This window comes from Branchiostoma lanceolatum, chromosome 19, assembly GCF_035083965.1.
Source record: "Branchiostoma lanceolatum isolate klBraLanc5 chromosome 19, klBraLanc5.hap2, whole genome shotgun sequence".
In the NCBI taxonomy this organism is placed as follows: domain Eukaryota; kingdom Metazoa; phylum Chordata; class Leptocardii; order Amphioxiformes; family Branchiostomatidae; genus Branchiostoma; species Branchiostoma lanceolatum.
Genome location: NC_089740.1, coordinates 1,057,373 through 1,078,184, shown reverse-complemented (window position 1 = coordinate 1,078,184; position 20,812 = coordinate 1,057,373). Strand labels below are relative to the sequence as shown.

General features: G+C 41.4%; 1 protein-coding gene across 2 annotated transcripts; it reads left to right on the top strand.

Moving 5' to 3' along the window:
- The first annotated feature begins 1,663 nt into the window (after positions 1–1,663).
- On the top strand, positions 1,664–18,159 carry LOC136426043 (uncharacterized). 2 transcript variants are annotated; one of them, XM_066414977.1, is made up of 13 exons: positions 1,664–2,118; positions 4,134–4,165; positions 7,985–8,083; positions 8,372–8,488; positions 8,918–9,019; positions 10,209–10,314; positions 10,661–10,800; positions 12,095–12,305; positions 12,609–12,737; positions 13,038–13,224; positions 14,996–15,120; positions 15,634–15,687; positions 17,847–18,159. In XM_066414977.1, exons 1-13 carry the CDS (start codon positions 2,055–2,057, stop codon positions 18,053–18,055), a joined length of 1,575 nt encoding a protein of 524 aa, XP_066271074.1. In that variant the 5' UTR covers positions 1,664–2,054; the 3' UTR covers positions 18,056–18,159. The 2 variants fall into 2 exon arrangements, with proteins under 2 accessions (XP_066271074.1, XP_066271075.1); XM_066414978.1 differs by lacking the exon at positions 17,847–18,159 and adding an exon at positions 15,915–16,092.
- Positions 18,160–20,812: the final 2,653 nt, after the last annotated feature.

Here is a 20,812-nt window from a genome sequence, read left to right as displayed (position 1 = left end):
TGTGCCCCCCTGTCCGACAGCACCATAATTGTGCGTGCGGCGCACGGTAGTTTCAAGTTGAAATATTATGGTGTCAGCACGACTAGAGACAAAATCTACCATATATATGATTAGTGCAAAGATAGTACATGATACTGACAGAATTATGGAAAAAAAGGACGGTTTATTGTTCTGCTAGATTGATTTCAGTCAACCATTATCGGAAAAATCCCGAATTTAGGTTACCCAACGTTACATAGCGAGGAAATGTCAGGTTTCACCATAGTGTCCAAGCTTGCAAACTTGTGGAAATCTTTGTTTCCATGCTGTGTTAAAATAAGAAAAACACCATGTGTGTCGAAAAATACCACCAGAAAAGCTTTTAACCTTCTCAATTGCACTTAACTTCAGTAGGACACAACAATAACAACACAAGGGTGGGAGCCAGGGAGTACTAGTAGTGAAGTTGTGCCTGCACCAGTAGTGCCCCTAATTAAATTGACTATTTCAACCAATCAGGTTGAGCTTGATAAATCTGCGCTCTCTCATTGGCTGACCGAATTAGTCCACCCGGCCAGATGAATAAAGATGTGACCTATAGGTCAGTGACCCCATATGAGGAAAATAGCCGATCTTCTTCCCAAAACACCCTCTAAAATCGTATTTCGAAGTGCTGTATGCCAAAAGTGCGAATGTGATTCTTTGAATATTTGTTCAATGTACCACCATGGCAAATTTCAGGTCATTTGGACGTATTTCCAGAGCACAGGAGGCCAAAATGTACGTTTTTGGTCAGAAAAACCTCAATAAAATCACTTTCAAGGTCAATATCGAAAAAAAAATTAAAAAGGCTCCGAGGGTATTTACCCACTCTACCTGTATACCAAATATCAGCTCAGTTGGTGCAGGGACGACCGAGCTGAGTCGATTACAAGATTTGACAGGAGAAAGAAACAATACGAACACAATATGTTGCGCCCAACAGTATGTTGGGCTCAACATAAAAACATTACACTTTCTTGATCTTTTTTCCGTTGTTATATGTAGTTCATTGACAATATCTAATCTTAGCAATGAAAATTTTAAAACAAAACAAAAGCAAAGTTCGGACTCTATGACAGACATTTATGATTCATATTAGCTAGACGAATGAAAGACAAAAACTACCTTGCACAGTTCGAGTCGTCAACATTTCAAGGAACCGAATTCGAAGTCTACAAATGACATCTGACGTACTTCCGTGTTGTTTTTCTTCATTAGCTTTCTCATCATTTCCCTTTTTTATCAAATTCGGTAATATTTCGGGACTTCCCAACTGCACAAAATTGGACGTATACTGAAATTTTACAGAACCTATTGTTATCAATCAATATCTTCCAAATGCTAGGTTCATATAAACTGTTCACAGAATTATGAATAGAACAGTACTACTAATCTCTTTGCGAAAATGTCACCTATTGACTGACGATTCTTCAGAATATTCTTTATTTGTTATGAAATATGATACATTTATATCTTAACAGAGCATACCAACAATTAAAACTTGCGCTTAAGGCAACCTAGGGCGATGTTCAGTAAGACCATATGGTCTTGACATTCGTGGTTGTCATTAAGTTATCGTTGTAACAGATTAGTTTTTGCTACTATTGTTCTGTTTACAAAAACGGAGTTCATCCGAGACTTCATTCCAGACGTCTCGTAACATATTGAAAACGTCCACTGTAACTTGAGGTAATGTTTGTCGATACAGATAATACAAGCTCCGTCATATCCATAATAACTTTGTAGAAATGTATGAAACATGAAATGTTCATCGATAATGTTTTAATTATGCTCCCCGTGGTTTGAATATAGTCACTACGTCAGCAGACTCTTTAAGGAGTGATTGTTTAACTTGTTCACGAAGGGGAATCCCTTTACTGACCCGAAACAAGAGGAAGTAAATTCCAACTATTGAACAGTCAAACTTGTTTTCGATCATCTACAGACCCATGAACGGCTCATTTATTGGAAGCAAAGGAGAAAGATAGGGGAAGGAACAGCTTCTTGTATCGAAGGGTGTTTCAGCGCGCGATATGGCAGTGGTAGTGAAGATAGTGGCGGCTCTGTTGGTGCTGTGCGCGCACGGGTGTTCAGCTGGTGGGTAGCCAACTTTTTCTTCATTTCACCTCTTTGTATTTCCGCCATGTGTATGGTTGATTTGCTGTCGACTGCGATCGGTTGGTAAGGATAGACTCCAGGAGGGAAGCTATACATGAAAACCACGTAAATGTGACGTAAAGTGAGTGACCTAGTATTTGGCAATCCCTGTTCTGGATCAGATGGAGGAGTGTATAAGCTGGCGCCCCTCGATTCTTGCTGTTTGTTGGGGCACATTCTGTATCTTGAGAGGACCCTCCTATTCTGTATCTGTATCTATATAGCCGGTATAACCGCCATTAGGCGTAACACACCAGCTTCGCAGGCACGCGGCGCGGCAGCAGCTGGTCATATTACACCAAATGGTCTGTTACACCCAGTCTTTGCATATCTGACTGCAACCGTTCTTTAAAGCTACTTAGTGAGGAAGCTCCTACAGTACTTGATGACAACGAGTTCCATTCTACTATGGTTCTCGGGAAATACGAATTTTTGAACACATCAATCCTTGGCTGATAACTCTGGTACTTAAAAGCATGACTATTTCTAGTCCTCTTCTGAGCTGGTATTAGATACTTATCAGTCGGTACGTCCACAAGTTTATTAGTCATCTTGTACATCATGCAAAGTCTGGACATTGTTCTCCTGTCCTCAAGTGACATACATTGCAGATATGCTTTCATTTTTGTTACACTAGCGCCCCTGTCATAGTTGTTCGTGCAGAATCTGGCTGCTTGGTTCTGCACCCTCTCCAGTTTATCTATATCCTTCTTTGTGTGTGGATCCCAAACTGTTGCAGCATATTCAAGGTTTGGTCTTACTAGAGACGTGTGTGCAAGTGATTTTACCTTTGCTGGACATGCCCACAAATTACGTTTGATCACTCCCAATGTCTATTTAGCCTTAGTTGTTACTTTGTTGATATGGGTGTTCCACTTTAGCCCCGTTGTTAATGTAACGCCTAGGTACGGATGGCTCTTTGCTGTTGCTAGAGCCTGTCCACAGAACTGGTAGGTGGTTACAACTGGGGTCCGTTTGTTTGTTATGTTCATGATGTAACATTTTTCCGGATTAAACTGCATAAGCCATTTGGTTTGCCATTCTTCGAGTGTGTTCAAATCTTCTTGTAAAAGCTGTGAATTCGTACGTATGACCCGTGTTTGGCAAAGTCATGTCGATCTCGTGCACGATTAAGAAACAATCACATTTCTAGAATATTTGGGTGTCTTTATCAAACAGTTAAGCAGTCCTCAATTTGTCGAAGGTAGAGTTCGAATTTCAATCAGAGATTGTACTCCAATCCCTTTGTTGGCAAACATCCACTCCAATCGCGGAAAGGAAATGTGAGCAATTCATACATCTAACTAAAGCCTAGCTAGCCTGGGTCTACCTTTGGCATGACGCTTTTGGATAGCGGGGTTACGCCTGAGCGGAGACATTGACGAAAACTGCGGCTACCTTATGAAAATCTATATGTGTGCCACGTTTTCTTGATGACTTTCGTTCCGTTCTTGACCACTCCAGCGTATTCCACGTAATTCAAACTATAACAAAACTGTAGAGGAACAAAACAGCATGTCACTATGTTTGATTTACGGAACGCGGTTCTTTGTTGTTGCTTCAGTTTTACTTCCTCATGCGTGCGTTTCGTGCAACAGCTCATGCATATCCGAAAGTTCAGTAACCTTCCCGTTGAAAGAAATATTTACAGTTCGTTGGGTGCATTGAACAGCAGTCTCGCTACTACTCGTGTTCAACCTATAGCTGCCGTCGTTTAAAGTGCGGTACAGTTTGAAAATCTGTTAAAGTGGGATATGCGGACCTCAGAGGACGTTTAACCAACTATTCAAACGAGAAATTGAACACTGAATTGAAAATACCATCTTGAAGAAATAGAAAGGAGGGAAAATGTTACAACGCACTAGTACTGTATCGTTCAGATCGAGTCTCTCAGGCATATTCACACAAAATCATTCATGTGAACTCGATATGTTGTGTTCTTATCAATTTTTCAGGTCGGAGGTCTTTTAAAGTGGGTGTATCTGAGGTAAGTATAGTGAAATATTTGTTTAGGATTAGAATTATTTTTTCAATAGAAGCTATATGTTTTCCATAATCAACATGTAATACGCATATCAAAGTCATTTATACCTATGTTTGCATTTTAAAAAAACTCCTGAATATTAATGAACTAAGTACTAAAGCTCTGCTTTCAGATGGGTGGAATTGTTATGTATCGCCCATACTACAGGTATGGGCGGTACATATTGTTATCTCCATGAAAAATGGAGATATTGTTTTTGGCGTGTTTGTGTGTGTTTGTGTTTGTGTAAGTCATTTGCATAAACAGAATAGTTCATGGAGATATGAGGTCGCGTTTTTGTAATGTTTCTTTCTCCTCCTCCTCCTTTCAAATCTTCAAATCGATTCTGTATCAATATCTGTATCTTGGGCGACCTTAATACCCGCCCCGATGGCATATTTGCTCCCCTATTGCAAACCTTCTGCCATGATTGTAACCTCATATTAAGCGACATCGCATTGCTCTCTGAAAAAAAACATTTACATAATTATGTAAGCGATGCCCACACCACAACATCCTGGCTAGATCATTGTCTGTGTACTGACACAATGCATGATAGCATCTCGGAAATGCGTGTATTATACGACTTTGTCTCATCCGACCATTTTCCTCTCTGGGTTTCATTTGCCTGGGAGTCGGCACCAGCTGTGTTTACAAACACAGCTGATCCCGGAATTCCACCACCTAACAGGATCAGGTGGGAACGTGCAACCCCCGACGACCTGGCGCGGTTCAGGACCTGCACCGACAGCCTGTTGTCCGCTATAAATCTGCCTTATAATTCACCTTTGTGCCAAAACCCTAATTGTAATAACATTGAACATAGATCTGATCTTGATAAATTCACCTCTGAGATAGTCGCTGCCCTTAAAAGTGCGGATTCTACCTCTCTTTCGTCACGGAGCGGCACAACTCCCGTGTGATCCCTGGTTGGAATTCTATCGTTAAAGAATACCATACCGCAGCTCGAGATCGCTTTCTTTTTATGGTGCGATAACAATCGACCGAGGTACGGGGCCATTTGGAACTTAATGAGAACAACTAGGGCCAAATTTAAGCTTTCTCTAAGAGAGTGCCAACGCTCTGTCGCTCAACACAGGGCAGATGCACTGGCCTCTAGTCTACATAAGGGGGGGGGGGGGGCAGACGGGCTTTTGGTCCGCCTTACGTTCCCAAAATGGTCCCAGGTCCAACCTTCCTTGTAATGTGGATGGTCACAGCGGTGCCTCCAGCATTGTCAATATGTGGAGGCAACACAACAGTTCGTTATTAAACTCTGTCAATGCCAGTACCTGTAAGTCCTACGTAGACGACACTATCAAAGCAGGCGTTAGTTATGACCCTGGTATGTTTACACCTGTATTTGAAATATGTGCAGCGATTAACAAGCTCCCTAATGGGAAGTCCTGTGACGTAGATGGTTTGTCAGCCGAACACCTGAAGAACGCGGGGCCTCGACTGACCACGTTACTCTCCCTGATATTCTCAGCCATGTTGCTTCACGGCCACATCCCTCCAGTCCTGCTTAATGTTGTTCTTGTCCCGTTAATCAAGAAACAAAATCTAAACCCCTCAATCAAAAACAACTACCGGCCGATTGCCATTTCCAGTCCCCTGTTTAAACTGTTTGAATCTATTCTTCTTGATCGTATGGAGAGCTATTTATCTACTCCGGCGAACCAGTTTGGCTTCAAACAGCATCACGGGACTGATATGTGCATCTTCGCCCTCAAAGAGGTTATCTCTTACTTTAAATGTCGAGGCTCCCCAGTCTTTGTATGTTTCCTTGACGCTTCGAAAGCCTTTGATCGTGTTAACCACTATACATTGTTTAACAAACTGCTCAATAGAGGAGTGCCTTTTTATTTAGTACGTATCATCGTATGTTGGTTTCATATGCTGTCCTTCAGAGTGCGCTGGGGGACTACCGTGTCTGATAGCTTCAGCTCCAGCAACGGTGTTCCCCAGGGGAGCATATTGTCTCCAATTTTATTCAACATATATATGGCTGATCTCAGCGACCAGTTAAACAATGCCAAAGTGGGCTGTTTTATTGGCAATGTTTCCGTAAACCACTTAATGTATGCAGATGATATATGCCTTATCTGTCCTTCAGCGAAAGCCTTACAAAAGTTCATTAGTATATGTGAGGTACTGATAATGATGTCATATTTTGTGATAAGAAAACCAATTGTATGTATTTTCCATGCCCCCGCCTACGTTTGAATGGTGCGCCACCCTCAGTGGAGTTATACGGTACCCTTCTGGCCTACGTTCCCTCGGCCACATACTTGAGTTTTCAAATTACCCCCAACCTTTCTGATGACGATTCAATTCGAAAAATAACTAGACAGCTCTACGCTAAAGCAAATTCTCTCTCCCGCAAATTATTCCTATGCTCGGCAGAGGTGAAGCGCATCCTTTTTATATCACATGTACAGTGCTCTGCTATGTACTGCGCACAACTTTGGACCAACCATAGTGCCGGTGCAATGCAGAGACTCCGGGTGGCTTACCATGATGCTTTTAAGATGTTGATGTCTCAGCCTAGGAGTACTAGTAACTCTTTACTTTTCTCGAGTTTTCGAGTTGATAGCTTCGACGTCAGGCGGCGTAAGTTGGCGCACTCATTTGTGACGCGTCTCCCTGTGTCTGCCAACGGTATAATCCAGCTGCTATGCAACTCTGAGATTTTCTCGCTTAGCAGGCATTGGCCCTACTATTGTCGACTAGTCCTACCGCCATCTCGTTTCGACACCACTTGATGCAATACTTTTGTCGTTGTTGTTTATTTAGATGTTTGTATATTGTCTCTGTTGTTCCTTTTTTAATATGAGTCAAAGAATAAATAGATTCATCTCGGTCGTCCCTGGGCCGAATAAGCTGAAATTTGGTATGCAGGTAAAGCAAGTGCATTTCTCCAGACATTTGTTCGATAGATCTTCATCAAGATTCTAGTTCTTTACATTCTGAAATTTGCATGATACGTGTTGGTCCATACACAGCTGGACGAGTCCATTCTTGTATGAGGGGGACATTTGTGAAAATTCAATTTTGGGCTTGGTTGATTATCAAAAAGTTCCAGTTTTTTTGGGTAGAGGCATTTTTGAATGGTACGGTATGAATATGGGTGCCTGGTTCCAACTTGGGAGAGATCCATTTCTGACTGGTCTTCTATTTAATTCTTTATTCAAATACCAACATTGCAGACATACAACAAACGTTAGTTTTTGCATTAGAACAGTTGCTTTTTGCATGGGGAGGGAAATGGGCGATACATGTTGTATTTGCTCGTGCAAATGTTGCCTTTCTAGTTTTTCTTTGATTTACCCTCTTTAACAGTAACTTGTATGCTCTGCAACAGTACCTGTATGCTGTGTGACGTCATGGCTCAGTTTAATCTCACATGACAATTGTGTAACTTGTATGCTTTGGAACAGTAACTGTATGCTTTGTGACGTCATGGCTCAGTTTAATCTTCACATGACCATTGTGAAGGGATCTCATAGTTTATAGTTAAATTCCTGTCTACACATTAGAATTCCAACCAAAGAATGTACAATTATATATTTTCATCCTGGTCTGTAGAGTAGATCAGCTTCGAGAATCATTGTACAAGTTTCCATACGTTGTATCATGTTCAACTGTTGAGCAATGAATTTATTGTATTATCTTGAATTAGCATTTTCATACATAGCCTTCTATATGGCATAAAGAATGATGCCTTACCTGATACAATCATGGTCAAATACAAAATACAATATTAATATTCATTGACTCTAGAGTGTCGATCCTGGTCAAGTGGTGTTCAGTGTCGGGAGGCTGTACTACCCATTGAGCCCGGAAGGGGGCGGACAGTTCCGGATTACGGCAGGAAACAAGGTGATGTCCTCAGGTTTCTAATCAAATCATCCCGCCCGGAAAATCAGACTTGGGTCCAAAGCGTGAATCACAGTGATTAAGATTCATCAAAATAAGATTTGCAGTGATTGTGGAATTTTCAGCCATTTTGCCAATAGCAATTTTTTTGCAATGTCAAAGTTTTTCTTCATGTACAAAGACAGACCTTTATTGCTCAACTATTGACATATTGACGGCGTGTCAAACGTTTCTATAGGCAGCCGATGAAACATGAACAGCAGGCCTAAAAAGAAGTATTTTTATGTCCAGGACGATCGGTTTGCAATTGGGAATGAGACTGGTGACGTCATATTAAAGAGGTACCTGAACAATGATATTGACCCCCACTATGACTTGAGGGTGACCAATGAGAAAGCAGAGAAAAGGGTACGTTACATTTCCAGATCGCGTATTATTTAGGACATGAAACATGCATTGAACTATTATCCATCAGTTCTCACCAAGACAAGAGTGTCTTCTTAACATAGTTTTAAAAGTAAGGCTCGTTTTCGCTAGTATGTTGTTATATTTTAGGACGTTTGAAATGTCAGACCATACCACACCACACCAGTCTATTACATAGACACCAAAGGTGTATTGCTAGGCTGAATAAATCACATTTTTAAGAGTCATCTGGCTTAGAGACAACAAACTCTGTGGGGAGGGGCTCAACAGAGCCCCTGGCAATGATAGTCAATGGTACACAGACTTACATGTACATTGTACTAGTAATGTTGTCAAGCGTAGAACGACTGTTTAACAAGGTCATATAAATCCATCATTCGCCTCACGGTCATCGTTTGTTCCATCATGCAGAAGGAGATAAAGATCAGAATCTCTGTGGAGGACGACCCAAACTACCCTCCCACCTTCAACCCGAACTGCTACATCCCACCTCGTGTCAGGAACACGGCAGAGGTAGGTTAAAACTTACTAATGCTTCGGTCCCGACAGCCGCAGGGTATCCCATTGGGCCACGTAGGGACTCGAAAGTTAAAAAAACAGCCCGTAAACTACCCGGCGAGGCCCCTTTTTTCAGTTTGGCCCGAATCATTTTAGCCCGGATCTAAAATCAAAGCGGGCGCCGTTAACAAATAGACGCCGTGAGCCAATCGTGCGACCCCCCCCCCCCCCGTACCCGGCAGTCTACCGGATCCAATTTGTGTCAGTTTCAAATCAGGCATTTGAAAGCCCTGTCGATCAGAAAATCAGATTTAAGTGAAAGATGCGGCAACGATAGTGGTCACACCTGGCCTGATTAAGCCCCTATCTCGCTCGACCTACAGCACGTTGGGGGAAAACCAAAACAGGGCAAACAAGAGTTCAAAGACCTTATACCCCCATGAACTACTCTGATTATGCAAAGGAATTATACATTTACATAATATCTGCTTGGTCATGTACACCTTTAATTAACTTACACATGTCACGATTTCAGCAGTTCTTCAGTCATTTACCTCTCAGATTAATTATGGCGCTTTGCGTTAATTATGCAAATTAGGAATGTTTTTGCATAATTGGTATCTGTTTATGTTCCCCCTGCCATAAACTACATATTTTACCATATTTTACCAGTCCCAATGTGCATAATGTGCACTGCATCGTGTACATCTATGTCTAAGCTACCTGCATACTAAATATCAAGGAAATCAGTCGTTCCTTTCGTCAGTTATTCCCCTTGGAAGATTTTGACAAAACGCCCCTGCAGTTCCAGAGAAAGCTGCTAGGGGGCCCAAACATGCACAACTTATTTCTTACATCACAAGCGAGCTGCCAACAAAAAATCAAGACCATAGAATGTCCAGGTCAAAAGATACAAAAAACAGAAGTTCTGCTGCAGTACCAAGGTCACATACCAGGGGGCCCAAAATCGACCTTGACTTTTGTCTTCTCAGCACCTACCTACATACCAAATCATCACAATCCATCCAGAGGTTCTTGAGCTATGCCGACTAGAATCGTCCGGAAACACAAACAGACACACACAGACACACACAAAACTATATCTCCATTTTTCATGGAGATAAAATTCTGCATCTACCTATACATGTAGATAACTACGACTTTGGCGCACTAAGCCGATATGATTTTTTTGTTTTTGTTACAGATATGGCCGATTATGGGGACATTGCACTCGTTCCTAGGATATCAGGCTTTGTACAACAACCGCAGAAATGGATCACGGTCGGTGATGGTCTTGGATAATGATCGATGTAAGTAATGAAGCCGAATCATAACTTTTTATTTAGATAGGATTAGAGTCATCGAAGCTTTAAAAAATCAGGGGGTTGGGGTATAATATTCAGATTCAGATCCCGTTGCTTGTAAACAATTATGTCTGGACAGAAGTTCAAGCAAAGATGAGAGTCACTAAAAGCGAGTAGAGTCCTCTGTAAGGCAACACAACGTCTGTATATTAGTACTGTAATTATTACTCCCTGACTGGGCTTTGAGATCTTGAACTTAGGCAAAGAACTGCGAGGTGACTATTATGGACTAGGTAGGTCGCTGATCCGAATGACTGCATTACAGTATGGAATACCCTTTGCTCACGTCTAGGCGATGGGAAGGTATATGCGATATATAAGAGTGGCTTCTGGGACGACACCTTACCGGAAGGAACAACACCTTTCTTCAACTTCGAGTGTACCAACGACCAGGAGCCGGCACGAAACACGCCTACTATAACGCCATACTGGGTTTGTAGATTTTCTTATTGCCATTCAATCAGAATAGTGTTGGGTAATTCTAGTGTAAGAAGTACATTTGTAGATATATGTAAGCTCTAAAGACAGTTCTGACATCATTCTTGATGCTAGTTAAGAATCAATCTATCTTAACAGTCATCAATCCATCACCATCATCATGTTTCATACTCTTAACAAGTTGAAGCGTATGAAGCGTACACTTAGTTTTATCAACCCATACGATATTCATTTACATGTCACAGTTTTGGCATATTCCCTTCTATTCCAGTCTCCCTTTTCATTACAAATATGCAATATATTTGTTTGCACAAATGGAATGGTTCAAACCATTTCGATGACAAAAACATTGACATTAAGTAAAAAAATGACTACTAAAGCGCCCAGAATGCTTAAAAACACATGCAGTATGCCAATGTATGCGCTCATTACATGTTCGCAGGTTTAAAGCAACAGAATCACCATGAAAAAAACACCCTCCCGAACAGGCCCGCTATCGCTCGGTAACATTACCTTCAATAGCGGCCCTGCCCTTTCAAGCCGGTAAAATTGCTTCTGATGACGTTATTGACAGTTGCTCATGAACAATTAATGAACTATCCTTATTTGGCACAAACAGCCATTATTTTTGCTCTGAACCCAAAGTAGTAAGACGTAACCTGATTGGTTGTTAGCATCCCAGCGTCCTTTGCTCGTTTGCTTAAGCCAACCCTCTGATTGGCTGAAAGCTGATTTGGTGGTGACGTCGCCAGAAGTGATTTTACATGCTTGAAAGGGCAGGGTCGCTATGGGAGGTAACGTTACCGAGCGATAGCGGGCCTGTTCGGGAGGGTGGAAAAAAGGACATATGATATATCATCAGACTAGCCCCTGAATCTTAATTGGCGTCGGGTTGGCCTAACGGTTAGGGCATTTGGCCCAGAACCCATAGACCCTTTGTTCGAATCTCACTGACCCACCACCGACCTTGTGCCCTTAGGAAAGGCACTTTACACGACTTTTCTCACTCCATCCAAGTGTAAAATGGGTAATCGACTTCTTTCTTTATTTCTTTATTACAAATTGCAACGAGACAATACCGACTTGAGTTGGGGAGGTAACAGGCAGTGAAAGGGGAGGTTGGGCTCCGCCTTCCGATACAGTGCCCTAGACACAGTCGATAACAACCCGTACAGAAAGGCTATGGGACCACCTTTGATTTTACCCCCTGAGGCGTCGCCGAGGAGTAGACCTAACTTGTGATGGCCATGTACCTCAAATAATGTGATTTATTTTCTTCCTTGAGAAGAATGCTTCCTATGGCCGTCCGGATGACAGCGCGATCAGCCCGCTGTGGTTCGTGGACAAGCCAAACAAGACGTTCCTCAGGCACATTCTGATGGAAATCAACATCAAAGACATGATCACCCACAGCCCCTCTGTGTACAAATGCAGCATCGAGCTCCAGGCTCCAAATTTCGGGATAAAAGCTAGCATGGTGTTTAATATCGAAGCTTTAGGTAGGTACAGCAAATATGATTTTGATCATTTGTATTGCTAGTGTCTACTTTTTTCCTTATTTTATGCGATTCTACCTTTTCATGTGATTCTACCGTGTTCGTGTTATTCTACTTCCAATATGTCTTTTCACCCGTGAATGAAGGACATCAAGATATCATTTTGTATGTTCAGATGCTTGAAAAAAATTCAGTTACTTAATATATATATATATATATAATATAATATATATGTATAATTAGGGACGTATTCATTCTTTATGATTCTACAATCATTTTGTCTAATGATAAACTGTATTGAATAAGGATGCCCAGCTGGGTTCTACGGCGGTAACTGCAGTGAGGTGTGTGTGTGCCAAAATGGCGGCAGCTGTCACCCCTTCAATGGCGCCTGCAAGTGCCCGGATGGATGGAAGGGAAGGGCATGTGACATCAGTAAGTTGTATAATAATTTATATCTTTTATCTTGCATTTGCTTCAAGTTAAAGGCTCTAACGTAAACCTTCGTAGACATTCACCGTCAGGAAAGTAAGCTTTTCAGGGGATCAAAATTTCAAACTTTCCCCAAAAACATTGTCACAAAAAAAAAAACTTAAGCTGAAATTCTTCAGTATTTTTTCACAGAGATGTCATTAACTGAACTCACATCGCCAGCAAAATTTAGCTGCGTCCCCCTCCATGTTGGTACGTTACGTGAAGTACTGATATGTCTTATGACATCATTTCCTGTTGCAGAGGATCCGAAGGTCGTCATGTCTCCTAAGTATCAGAATGTCACTTCCGGCCAAGCCGTACGGCTCAGCTGTGAGGTCGTAAACGTCGATCCCGTTAGCACTTTCGCCTGGGCTTTGAACGGGAAACAGTTGAGGGTGGACGATAACAAGATGGTAACCTTCCGAGGATTCAACACAAAATTCAACAGGTAAGGCGATAAATGAATAGATAAAAAGGCTATTTGTGCACGACCCACCAAAGTTTGGTGACCATCTGTCACCTTCCTCAGGGCAATTCTGACTGATTCACTTTCCACTTCAGCTATAGCTGTGCGCTGTTTTACAGCTAAATGCAGTGTGTATAATGCGGTCCAAACGCAGAGGAGTGTATTGTGTACATACATGTAAGAATAACCTTGTAGCAATATCATCTACCGTATTTTCTCGATTAAAGTACGCACCCCCGATTCGGGCAAAGTTCGAGGCAAATTTGCGGCTTTGAAACGTAAAATGAGAAAACCTGAATAAAGTACGCACCCCTTCTCCGAGCCGATGTCACAGTTGAAATGTCCCGACAAGTACATGTCCTGAAGGCAGTTCCAACCACAAATAATTGTTTAAAAATACGTTTAATAAGTGTAGTAACTCGTTTTCTAGCAGGAACCTTTCATGTTTCATTCTTTATAAAGCACGTTGAACTTCATGGTAAAGGAACGTTACCCTGCTCGGTTCATATAGCGCAGGTGACACCGACCGTGAGGTACAGATTTGCAAATCATCGGAGGAATCGGCGATCATATTCACAACACTGGGTAAGAATGATGTGATCAGAAAACACTCTCCCGATACTGGCAATATATAGTTATTGCTTGATATAAAATCTTAAGAACGCAACAAAATATAGTGTTCACGACAACGCATAGCAAAATTATGCGTATTATGACGTTTATATCGGTGCATACACAGAATTTAACGGGTCAGCGATAAAAGAAAGGAGTCCGCTGTCAAATAGTCCGCTTTGAAAATGGCAGAGGGTGCTTTTTTATCGAAAATTTTGCCGCCGAAGTTACCGAAAGTGAAACGTACCTCAAAACAACAACATCGTCACCGGGGATCGGGATTTGTATTTCATCTTCGAAAATCACAAAATAAACGCATGCATGTCTTACGGATGTCTTATTTATATGGTGTACTTCCGGTGCCGGTGTTCTTTTCGGGGTTCCTTGGGCACTGGGCTGGCAACGGCTGGGTTCCGAACCATGCCGGCGGCATGACTTGATCCGGGCGCCGGGTGCTCAGTACGTTAGATTTCTTGTGTACTAGAACGGTCTACGTATCTATTTTCGTGGTAATATAAATGATGCACATACGAAACACTGTCGTTTATTGAAGTTCAACTTTATTTTCTAGAGTCAACATTCTTATCTAAACGTTATATGGACGAATCGGTGCTATTCGACGGTCCCCTCGTCCGTGTTCCGGCTGCTTTCAGCTTCTGTTCCAATTTGTCGTGAAAGTGACCTCAAACAAAGTACGCACCCCCGCTTTGGCGATATCCTGAGACACTTTTTGGATTTTGAAAAGTTTCAAAAGTGCGTACTTTAATCTAGAAAATACGGTACTTCTTGATTAAGAACGCGGCCCCAAACGAGTCCATATGTATTCGCTTAATGTCCAGGTAAGGCGACAGTAAATGACTAAAAGTAGATAGACAATATTCTTTTACATTGTTCACCTTATCTATCGCTCGTGTTCAGATGTATCCATTCGTGTTGGTTACATAAGAGGATAAAATTAGTTAATCGGCTGATATTCAAATACAAGATACTGGGAAATGGCATTTTAATGTTACAACCTGAGAAATCCAAGATACTACAGAAAATTCTTGATACCCATCAATTCAGTAAGCCAATGAATCATGTTGCTTTTATATTTGTACTTGCTATTTTGGTTTATGACTAGTTTCGTTGTTGTTTACAGGACATTTGTGAACGCCACCATTACAGTGGAGATCTCCAGTCTCAGCATGTCTGGGGAGTACGCATGCGCATACAGGGCCACGGATGGAATGATCTACCGACAGTTGGCACAGGTGGCCCTGGAAGGTACGTCAAGGTCACCGGTCCTGTATGTTACAATGACGAGCGAAGTCTTGTTATTATCAATTTAGTAATGTCACTGACTCAATAATGAAATCAAATTTGTTCTAGAGGGAAAAGCTACTCAAGCCTCAGATTTTATGTCAGTCAAGCAACATGTCACTGTGCATGTGGCTTCAAAGATGTTGAAATTTGACACGAAGTGTAAGTGATAGCAGCTGCCATATAAATACTGCTCAGCAAACTACAACAAGTAGAAATTGGATTGTAGAACATCATTATTATTATCATTACAATAAGTTAGAACACTAAGTTAGAACTTAGTGTCAGTAGTTAAGACGAGAGTAGTCATATGTTATACTGTTCATTATTGTCTGTCCGTCCACTCCGTGTTACATGTACATGTACATGTAATTGCAATAAGCCTACGGGTAGGAATTTGCAATAAACTTTCTATTATAGATATCAATATAAATAGACGAAAAGAGAAGACTCATAGATATCACGATGTCTTTGCAGGAAAGTTCAGTCTTCGCTGTGATAGCTGCTTCCCCATGACCCAGTCAGTGAGCGGTGAGTTAATCATTAAGTTAATCATTGAGTTAATCATTGAGTTAATCATTATTTTGCGTTCTTCCCGGGGTAGCAGCAAGCATGTCTAATAAAACAATGTAGTCTTATTTTGCAAGATCTTTACAATTCATTTTGGCGACGACTTAGGGGCAGAGCCCGTTATCATATCTTTCCTTTTTTCCAGTCGTCCTTGCAGTGTCACAAACCATGCCATGTGCTTTTTCAAGGCACAGAACGTGACACAGCCCGACCGTCACAGACTGTGCCCGGAAGCGCTGTCAATCACTGTGACTGACGGGGCAGTGATGTAACTATTCGTGCCCGCGTTTCCATATAAGGCAGCGTGTTTTTGTTTACCGCAGTCCTCCCAACCCCCCACCCCCCGTCATCTTTGTTTTTTGCCTAAGGCTATTGGCAGGATCATCCTGTCAGCAGTAGAAAAATTTGCACTACTGACAGGATCATCCTGTCAGCAGTAGAAAAAATTATACTGCTTACAGGACGATCCTGTCAGCAGTAGAAAAATGCACTGCTGACAGGATGATCCTGACAGCAGTGCAAATTTTCCTACTGCTGACAGGATGATCCTGTCAGTAGTGCAGATTTTTCCACTGCTGACAGGATTTTCCTTTTTTTCAAAGAATTGTTGGCATATGTTACTGTACCAACGGATATTGTTTTACTGGATGTTTTACAATTTTAACTGTGTTCATCTGGGCGTAAATCGAAGCGTGGGACGTATTAGGGGCGATTGTAGTGGGGGTTTGACTCTAATGTCCTGTTTACCGCCAAATTTCAACATGCGTTAACGTATAACGCGTTCGAACGTCACATCGAGACCATGTCCAGATAACTCCAACCCTAGATTTTGCGCTGAACTTAGCCATGAGTGACGCGTATTTGTACCTATTGCCTTTACGTGCAAGTAACACTTACAGCCGTTCGTTGTCACAACTCGGACTCACTTTGTATGCTGAAAACTGAGTCGCTTAAACAGTCTTGAGAAAAGGACTTTTTTTCAAAATGATCCTGTCAGAAGTAGAAATTTTTGCACTGCAGACAGGATGATCCTGACAGCAGTGCAGATTTTTCCGCTGCTGACAGGATCATCCTGTCTGCAGTGCAAAAATTTCTACTGCTGACAGGATCAACCTGACAGTAGCCACACCCTTGATTTTTCGGGGCGCTGAGATAATGAGGAACAGCGTAATTCTCGCTTTGTGAAATAATTGAATTTAAGTGGCACAAAAAACAGCGTCTATAACAGATGCTAAAAAACAAGTTGTAAGACTAAATATATTCTACCATGGGAAACCAGATCTAGACTAGGATCGGGCCACTTGCCGGTTACTTCGACGTCCCGAGGCAGTCAGCTCGCCCGATCTAAAGCAATGCTACGGGAAGTTGTAGCCCCTGGCACTGTCCAGGCACGGTTTGTGACAGTGCCCGAGTGTCACAAACCGTGCCTGGATACGGTTCGTGACAGTGCATGAGTGTCACAAACCGTGCCTGGGGCAAAAGCACAGTGCCTGGACACAGTCGTGAATCGCACGGGTAATAGGGACGGATTTTCGTTGTAGAAATCCGTGCTAAGACGTCCGTCTGTTTGTGCCACATCAACTCTAAGTCCAAATCATCCAAGACAAGTGCGAAATGTATTTTAATGAGCGAGAATTACGCTGATTCTTTCTCATCCCAGCGCCCCGAAAAAAAAAGATGGCGGGCTGCAGGAGAAAAACACGTTGGGCAGACTCCTCCCCCTCAAAACACTAAGCTCCGCCCCAAAGCACAGTATGGGATAAGACCCCCTGTGTGTCACGAACTGTGCCTGATTGGGCACGATTCTTGACGGTATCCGAGTGTCACAAACCGTGCCTGGGGCAAAAGCACGGTTTGTGACACGCGGCCACCGTCACAAACCGTGCCTGGGCACAGAACGTGACAAAGCACAGAACGTGACGCTACAGTCCTCGGTTGAAACGTAACACTTTGTTTATTGTTATATAGTAGGCTCGAGTCATCACGAAAATTGTCTTAATGTATTCTCTAGTAGATTGCTTTTTGGCTACGCCTTGCGGACATGGAATTCACGCTATTTTACTTGTTTATCCATGTTTTAAAGAAAATTTGATGTCTTTTGAATTGTTTGTTGCTCCTAGGGGAGACCATCTTCCTGTACGTTGTCGGCCCGCTTGCCTTCCTGTTCCTCCTGACCCTTATCATTCAGTGCTGTCTGAAGCACAAGCGCGCCGAAAAGGGGAATGCCATCGCCATGGTGACCAAAAATGACCCGGATGTGAAGAAACCACTTGCCGAGTTCCCGGATATGGTCCGCAGGGCAACTGTCGGAAACGAATATGTCGTTTAGTTGGTCAAGTAGGGGTGATGATTAGATGGAGAACAAGAATATAGCATTTTAAGTAAATAGCATTTTTTTTTGGTTACGCTAGGGTATGAGTGACTAAAGTGTCTTTATGGGCCCTGATATTGCTTAGGTTCCCTCAAACATCCGAGTGGGGTCATTTTTGACCCCAGGCGTGGATTTTGACGTGCTATTTAAAGATGTTTGATCTGAAAAAAATCATTCCATGACTTTGTCAGTAGACATCTTTTCTAACCTCTCACGGTTTTCTAGGGAAGTAGGCACAATACTGTTATATAGGAAAGTCTGTGTTGAGTCCGCTGGGGTCATTTTGACCCCAGCAAAAATAATGTGCTGTTTTTTAGACCTGCCCTCTGTAACTCCTGAACTACTTATCGTATGACCACCAAATTTTCAGAGGATGATGCACGTGAATTAGTATGACCATAACAAATTTCATGTCATAATGACGTAATATGACGTCAATATGACGTAATTCTATGTGATTCTATTCGTCACCATAGATTTTGACGAATGACGTCATCAAATCAGCATAAAATATCAATGTTGAATCATTAAAGTTACATTGGATTACATAAGATGATAACAATGTAAGAAAATACATTTTGCGTACCAACAAAGCCTCGAAACGTCATTGTTTGGACTGAAATTAGCAGATTTTGTAAAATATGCCTGTCAAAAACCCGTTGCCATGGCAACAAGAAAAACCATGAACTTACTTTATCAATTTGAAGTTTTTGTTAAGGAAGTTTTATGTACGGCTCTCGCGTAAGCCGTTCATTAGTTATGCAACATGGAATTTGGTGTGGGCCTCCAAAATCCCCTCCCGGTCTAGATAGGAATAGTTCAAGACGTGGTCCTTCTGATCTTTTTGCATAAATTATGATAATGAACGGGAAATATCTATATCTAAAGATGCCAAAACATTACTCTTACAATGAGGAAGCAATGTATGGATAAAAATCAGTGAAAAAAGTGAAAAGGGAGGTTTTACTGAACAAAACATTTTGGGGTCATTTTTGACCCCGCTAAGTCATTTTAGTCGCAAAAATAGGTTCGGGTGTTTGAGGGTTAAGCGCCACATGCATGAGAGTCTTTATCATGCTGTTTGGCAGTTTTTTTTTTAAATTTCCAATTAGGTTGCTCAAAATCAAACGTTTTCGAGATTTCATACATAGCTACAGACATACCAAATATGAAGACAATCCATCAGGGCATTCTCGACTTACCGTGTCCACTAGCTATAGCAAACACACAGAACCATGCTCGGTAAAACATGTTCTTCTTGGCGAAGATAAATAGATCATAGGAAAACTGCTGTTGTTATAAACCGCGTGTGACTTGGCTAATGTATAGAGACGTAGGATGTGGTAATGGAGATCTAGGGGGTTATGATGATGAGATTTTCTTCTTTGCTATGATGTGCGTGATGTGATGTATTTTAGATGTGAATGTAGTGCTAGGTTGTTTCAGATTATCTAGTCAAGAATGAATTTACTCGCTATGCATGATAACATACACGTGCTGAATATGCATAACAATTGAAATGCAACTTGTTATATATGTTTTATTTATTCTCAAATGTCGTAATGTACACTACACTGACTCTCTCGGCAGCACAGCTGATATTTGAGGGTCAACATTTAGGGACAGACAAATACATGGCATGGCAATTTACACATCACTACTTAATATACAATGTTACTAACAACCATTAAGACGTTTCATGTCTTACATTGATATGTTTTTATTTTGTCAAGTGTCAAGAAGTCATCCTGTATCCTCTTTATACAACTTTTTTCACATTCATTCATTCCAACCATTTTTCCTGCTTTCTTCACACTGGTGTAATACATTTCTCAAGCAGTTTCACTTTAATGGAATATGCACCTTTGGTTAATCACCAAGCATATGTAAGTGTTTTATGTGCGTTTTTGCAACATTTATTGCATCTTTTCAACTAGACTTTGCAGTAAACACACATAAAACATTAAGGCTGAGTCAGATACTTTGAGATTAATAAGCTTTGTTGACAATGGAAGAACCTGATGTTATTTTACAAGATTCCAAATTGTTATGAATACATAATCAATCGAATTTTCTAAAATTTCATCACGGATTAACAACGAAATGAACCATTCATAATCCAGAAACTGAATTGTGGCCTTCACGTAGACCTTTGGTATCTTCTAATAGGTTTCAAAGGGAACTGTGTCAAAGATCTATGACAATTGTTTGGCCTACAGCTATGAGAACAAAATTGCGAAGACTATGGATATGAAAAATAGACTAATGTAAAAATAGTTTGAGATCACCCTAAGACGACCCTGATGTTATGAGAATAGGTTTTTATTTATGAAGTTTATTGCAAGTTCATGCCCGTGGGCTAATTGCAAATACATGATAAAAACATAGGAAAAACATACAAGCGTCAGTAAACTGTGTCTGACTTTGCTGTAACAATAGGTTACTGGTGCTATATACAATTGTTGGCTATATCTAAATTAGCTGGGTTTGACTTCTTTTTTGGAAGCAGTGGAAGACGAAAAGTCCCACTTTTTCTAGTATTTGTGGGTTCTGTGATTTCAAGAGAAAGGTAGCTTTTTGTTCATCCGTGAATGTGCAAAAGTAGGGATATTTCGTGATAACTTGTTTAAATAATTCGGTTCTTTCGTCACTGTTAAATATACACTTGGAAATAAAATGTGTTTCGTCTTCCACCGCCTTGGACGTACAGTATTT

What these genes read in the sequence shown, in the direction of transcription:
- LOC136426043 (XM_066414977.1), top strand. Translation starts at nt 2,055, where the DNA reads ATGGCAGTGGTAGTGAAGATAGTGGCGGCTCTGTTGGTGCTGTGCGCG. An exon ending in TTAAAGTGGGTGTATCTGAG is followed by an intron (nt 4,166 to 7,984) that starts GTAAGTATAGTG and finishes CATTGACTCTAG; the next exon opens with AGTGTCGATCCTGGTCAAGT. An exon ending in GTGTCAGGAACACGGCAGAG is followed by an intron (nt 9,020 to 10,208) that starts GTAGGTTAAAAC and finishes TTTTTGTTACAG; the next exon opens with ATATGGCCGATTATGGGGAC.